The sequence below is a fragment of the Rattus norvegicus genome, assembly GCF_036323735.1.
Source record: "Rattus norvegicus strain BN/NHsdMcwi chromosome 3 unlocalized genomic scaffold, GRCr8 chr3_unlocalized_1, whole genome shotgun sequence".
Taxonomy (NCBI): Eukaryota; Metazoa; Chordata; class Mammalia; order Rodentia; family Muridae; genus Rattus; species Rattus norvegicus.
The window spans coordinates 1,986,991-1,993,341 of record NW_026947362.1 but is presented as its reverse complement, the minus strand read 5'-3'; the positions used below and the strand labels follow the sequence as shown (position 1 = coordinate 1,993,341).

General features: G+C 44.4%; 1 protein-coding gene across 2 annotated transcripts; it reads right to left on the bottom strand.

Annotated features, from left to right (window-relative positions):
- Positions 1-201: 201 nt before the first annotated feature.
- On the bottom strand, positions 202-2,612 carry LOC134484535 (Y-linked testis-specific protein 1-like). 2 transcript variants are annotated; one of them, XM_063280687.1, is made up of 3 exons: positions 2,476-2,612; positions 554-1,420; positions 202-471 (listed from the first exon to the last, which is right to left on the bottom strand). In XM_063280687.1, exon 2 carries the CDS (start codon positions 1,410-1,412, stop codon positions 555-557), a length of 858 nt encoding a protein of 285 aa, XP_063136757.1. In that variant the 5' UTR covers positions 1,413-1,420; positions 2,476-2,612; the 3' UTR covers positions 202-471; position 554. The 2 variants fall into 2 exon arrangements, with proteins under 2 accessions (XP_063136757.1, XP_063136758.1); XM_063280688.1 differs by having other exon boundaries at positions 202-1,420.
- Positions 2,613-6,351: the final 3,739 nt, after the last annotated feature.

The window sequence follows — 6,351 nt, the reverse complement described above, 5'->3', positions numbered from 1 at the left end:
TCAAAGAAAACCTGATCTTCTCTGATTCTGATTCTGCTTGGATCAGTTTATTGGGTTTCCCCTTGAGTTCCAAGATCACCTCCCTGTTACCTGCCACTCTTTCCCCAACAGTCTGTTTCTCCATCAAACTTCACCTCAGAGAGTCTATCTATTTCGGGCCCCTCTCCACTGCTTCATAAACATCCATCTTTTTCCCCCCGTGCCATCCCTGCTCCTCTAAGACTCATCTCCAGTTCTTTTCTCTCCCTAAAGACCAGAACAGCTCAGTCCTGTTTGTTTTAGTCTATGTGACATCAGACTTACTGTTCACAGCCTTGACCTTTCCGGCTTCCTCTCAATGTTCCATCCACCACAGCCTGTCTCCTCCACCAAAGTGTTCACACACAACACGTCACGTCGCACATTTCAATTTTTAGAGCAAAAACAAATTCCACTGAAAAGATACTGGGGTTGACAAAGGCCCTTGTGTATCTGAAACACAGATAAAAAAACATTTCCCCCCAATTCTATAAATTACCCATCTATGTCCCCCACACTTTGTGAATGAATTCACCTTAACGGATCTTTTCCACCAGATTATAGACATAGATGTGGACGTCGCCATCACACTTGAAGTGCACGGAAGGCTTGGCTGGAACTTGGTAAATGACTTTGCCGATCTTTTTGGATCTGTCGCTTCTGGTGAACTGCACACATTGATCTGTTAAGATGTCACTGTCAACGTCTGACTGCACCTCTGCTGGAGGAGTCTCTGGAATGATATGGAGGTTACCTTCCGCGTAATCATCCAGGAGCTGGTAGATGTATATGACTGGATCTTTCTCATAGGTGATGTAAAACCAGTCCTTCATGATCGGCACCTGGGATGGGACCACCCCCCTCCAGTGGTCCTTAGCACCATGTTTGCCCTCAAATTTATGCTCCACAGCTTGGCCAACCATGGCACTTGCGAGATGGGCGTCTTTCACTTGAGGAAACACTACTTTGTGAGGCAAGACCTTAAGCTTTAAAATCCTCTCATCACTGTGAAGTTCCAGTCCGTAGACACAGTCACTTCCATCATACTTGACCAGATAGAGAGAGGGATTTGTTGGCAGTTGATCTAGAACGATGGCCTTCCATTGGGTGACGGGCTTATCACCTTCCTTCCATCCATGAGAAATTCTGCAGCCCACAATATTCCCCAAGCCTGGGGAGAAGGCCTCCTCCTCCTCCGCTTCTGGAAGGATGGTGTGCTCATCCTCCTCAGAGACATCCTCTTCTTCTTGGCTGTAGACCTCTTGTGGTAGGCCACGGCATCCTGGTCCACTGTCTTGTGGGTATCGTTCTGTGTTCAGGCTACAAACTTGCCCGTGGCCTGGGTTTGAAGAGCTCGCCTGCTTAAACCAGACACAATGCTGTTTCTCTGTCATGTGAGTGCCTGCAAGAACAATGGGAGTGGTGTGGGGAGGGCGCTGGTCCAAGGCTCTTGTCTAAGAGAACTTTGGAGCAGGTGAGGAAGGTGATGGTAAACAGGGTTGAGCATCTGAATATAATTCTGTCATCATCAGAAGTACATAGGAGGGCTGGGCAATGGTGGAGCACACCTTTAATTCCAGCACTCATGAGGCAGAGGGAAGCAGACCTCTGTGAGATCAAGGCCAGCCTGGTCTACAGAGATAGTTCCAGGGTAGCCAAAGCTACCCACAGAACAACCCTCTCTCAAAAATCAAAATCTAAAGTTCAAAGGGAAATAAAGTAATGGTTCTCTACAGCTCAGAATAACATATTCAGACACATTTGTTCACCCCGAGGCACTTTGCCTCTGCTGAGGAACCTCTCCTTGAATGTCTAGGTCAGTGTGGGATTAAGTATCCCTGTCCCCCACTTTAAGCAAGCCGAACAGAGAAAGGATGCCAGAACAGCAAAGGAGCCAGAAGAGTGGCCACACCCCTCTTCTACCCTCTAACTATGAACTATGTGGCAACATCCACAAGTGTCTGCCCAGAGACACAGCACACCAGTCCACTGGCTTTCTGTACTGTGCATCCTGACCCAGCCCCAGGTTTATTCCGCGAAGCTGTTGCATCTTCGACCGCAACAAGAGTCTTTTGTGTAGGCAACAACAGCCATTTAGAAATAATATCTCCTGGGGTTGGGATTTAGCTCAGTGGTAGAGCAGTAGTCTAGCAAGCACAAGGCCCTGGGTTCGGTCCTGAGCCCCCCCCCCCAAAAAAAAACAACAACAACAACATCAAAAAGAAATATTATCTCCTAAAATGCACAGGCACAGAGTGGAGCTTTGACATTTTAGTAGGATTATGAATTAGATATTGTTAGCAAAGGGTAATAAACTCCGGAGAGTGACTAGCCTAGACCATCCGCCGAGCTCTCAAACGTGGAAGACATCAGAACATAAGGTTACTCGCTGTACGAGGGAAAACTTTTAGCTTTTTGGGCTACAAGGGTCCCAGTTATCTTCATAAACGTATTTACCGAAAGAAAATGTCCTAGTTGTCCAGATTCTGTCTTCGGAAACCGGTCAGGCACCAAAAGGCTGCTGAACAATTGTGGGGTTCAGGAGCTGAACTGGCTTTCACACCCCGGTGCGAAGATAGTGAACCCACCTTCAGGGGAGTCTCGCGCCCCCAAGTGGAAGAGAAGCGCAACCTCCACCCAGTGCTCTATGACATCATCCAGGCTCTGCTTACGTCATAGAAGCCCTCTCAGCCCAGTTCCTTCCCTAGTTACACTTAGAAATGTCCAGCATCTAGGTTTTAGCTTCTCATGTAGCCTCGTGGAGACCCAAAGTAAAGTCCCCACCCAAATATTCTGATGACTCGAGTCACAGTCTGCCCATGCAGCTCTTTTCATGCATTTTTATTTTCTGAAAAAGTCTTTGGTTTCTGAGTCACCAACATCCTTGGAGGTTATTTTCCCAGCTCCTATCGTTCCTTTGGTTATCTTTAAGTCATTCTCCGTATCAGAAATATTGCTAGCCTCTCTCTCCGAGGCAGCCCACTGGATATCACACCAAAATTAGCTTTATTAAAACCCACAATTAGAGGAGGGCCATTTTTATTCACACAAAGCTGTTATTTGACAGGATTAAATACCTTGTATTGAAGTCAATCGCAATCATGAATTATGGATTCTTTGCAAAGAGCAAGAAAAAATTAGCTCCTGGACCTGCTTCCAAAGTCGGGATAAACAGATGACAAACCCATATCGACCAGTCATATTTTACATGTCTTTACAATTTACCAGCATTTCTGGTTACAAGGAATTTATTAGATCAAATGCAGCAAAACAGGATGAAATAGATGAGGTAATTTTGTTTTTGAAATATGGGTAGACAGAATACTGGATGCAGGTAAGTATGGAATTTACCTGTATATTACAGGTCGCTTTAATTGTTTGTGTCACATAGTTCTTCAGATCTTCAAAAGGATTCTTTTCAGAACCCTCCTCTGTCCCCACCACACTCTGACCATCCCTTCCCTCTTCCCAATAATTCCCTTCCACTTTAACATTATAATTTTTTTAAATGTACTTAGAGCTTAACAACTTATGGCAGCTTTTTAAAATCTGTCCACTTTTCTAAGAGTTCCGTCTTCTTTTTCTCCCTTCTATAGTAGTTTTAAGCACAGTTTCCTTCACACTGTGAGTTTTACTCTCTCTCTGCTCTTATGACTCCTCTCCCATTATGTGACTGTCGGTCCACTATGTGGCTGACCTCAATGTGGGTTTAACACAAAGGACATGATTTTCCCCCTTTTCTCCCCTTCATCATTCTTCTCTAGGCACCTGCTGAGATTTACAGCCTTGGGGATTTTTTTTAAGCCTGGAAAGCACACACACACACACACACACACACACACACACACAAACACACACATACAAATAGGCACATACACACAGAAACACTCATACATACACAAACACACAAACACACACATACATACACACACACACGCACATACACACAGAATACTTATACAAACACAACCACACAAACACACACATACATACACACACAAACACACACACATGCACACACATGCACACACAAACACACACGCAAACATATACATATACACACTCAAACACACAAATACAGAGTGAGATAGAGACAGAGACAGAGAGAGACATGGTGAGAGACAGAGAGTCCATGAGAAAACATGTAATATCATCTTTCTAAGAACAATAAACAGAGACAACTTTCAAAAAAGGGAAGAACAAGTAGGCAACAAGAAGAATAATCTCATCATAGCCGTCAACTTGAGGAGAAAAGAGTTTGTCTCACTCTATCTTCTAGGTTCCCGTCTGTTACTGAGCGACGTTGGGGCAGGAACTCAGGCAGGACTCTAGAGGCAGGAAAGGAAGCAGAGACAACTTAGAAATGCTGGGTACTGGATTGCTATCCATCACCTACTCAGCTTTCTCTCCTTCTCCTACAACCCAGGGCCACCTTCATAGGGGACGACACTCCCCATAGTGGGCTAGACCCTTCCTCATCAACCATCAAAAAAAAAAAAAAACAATAAAATTCCTTACAGATGTGGCCAAAGGCCAATCTGATGGAGGCGATTATTCAGCTGAGGCTCCTTCTTCCCAGGTTGAGTCAAACTGATAATAAAAACTAACCAGGACCCTGCACATCCATTCTGATTGCCACACTGTGTGCAATAGACAAGCCATTGGAATAACCTTAGCTGTTGATCACTGGATGAATGGCTTAAAAAATGTGAAATACATTGATGTGATTCTCATCTACGTGTAAGAGGAAAGGGTTTTGTTCTCAGAAAAATGGATAAGAGTGTAAAATACAATATGTTAAGTGAAACAAGCCAGACTCAAAGAGACGATTAAAGAATTTAGATTTTAATAAGGGATATTAAGTGAAAGGGGGCATTTAGGAAGAGTAAGGGGAGCAGCAGGGTGTGTGTGTGTGTGTGTGTGTTTGTGTGTGTGTGTGTGTGTGTGTGTGTGTGCAGCTGGAAATGGAGGTGAGTTGTGAGGATGAAGATGGCTAATGTACAGTATAAACCTGTACAAGGAGTCACAGCAAACCCACTGATTTGTACATTTAAAGCACATTGATATAAGAGAAGTGAGTCTAAAACAATGTTTTGATTAAATTGGGAGTTTATAGTTTAGAGATACCGTAAAGTTTATTTGTATTTTCCTTCCCAGAGGTGGCATTTGCTGTTTCGAGCTTGATACTGGTGACAGGATAAGGCAATGAGGTTTGGTGTCTGTACCTCATCAATCACCCGGAATTCACGTCATTCAGTGAGGCTACCGTGGGGAAGGAGGTAGTTAGAGATCTTACGGGTACACGACGTGGGAAGAATGATGCCCGCCCCCACTATAGATATCCAAATATTCACCCTCATCTCTGGTTTGAATGTGATCACCCAAAAGAAATTTTCTTAAGATTAATCCCCAGTGGGAATGTAGTTGTGAAGAATTGATTAGGTCAAGAGGGATGCGACCTACAAATAAAGATCCATTAATGATGCTATTGTGGACAAAGGTTAAATTATGAAAGGGAGTTTGGCTCCCTCTCTTGTCTTCCAAGCCCATTGGATCCCTTCTGTGGTGACAACACCACAAGAACTCCTTCCTCTGCCCATGGTCTTTTCATCTCCGATTTACAGGCTTCTGAATCAGAATCATACAGAATCTGTGTCATTATAGACTAGACAATCGGTGCCATTCTTTTTGTCCATACAAGCATTAACACGCCTCAGAATTGTGAGCAGCCGGGTCATATGGGAAAGCGAAGCTGGCAGAGAGGACTAGGAGGTTAGTGCTGACTGAAGACAAGATAGGTTCAGGGTTAGCGTGTGTGTTCTTCGTGAAAGAAACAGCACAGGGGAAGAGTGTAGATTGGAAAGGTGCAGCTTGGGAGGCACTCAGACATCTACTGTTGGCCTTGTGTATACAAGGAGCCATTAGGGAAGGGGAAAGATCGCCAGGGAAAGTTTCAGCCACTGCTTTTGGCTAGCAGAACCCTTTTTAGAATCCTCATCTTCGAGGATGTAAAGAAAACTGCCTGGAGTCAGTTGATCCATCAGTAACCTCAAGAGTGTGTCCACTATTCCAGAGGGACCCAGGAAAAAGCCTGATCTTGGAAGATCCTTTGCCTTCAACAGATGGAGACTTCTCCCCGGCAACACGGGGCAACCCATCTACGTCGGTAAGGGCCTCCCACTAAGTCCATATCAGTGGTCCTTAACCCTTGGATTGAGACCCCTTTGGGAGCTCAAATGGCTCTTGCACAGGAGTCACATATCATATATACCATATATCAGACATTTACATTACAATTCATAACTATAGCAAAATTAAAGTTATGAAGTAGCA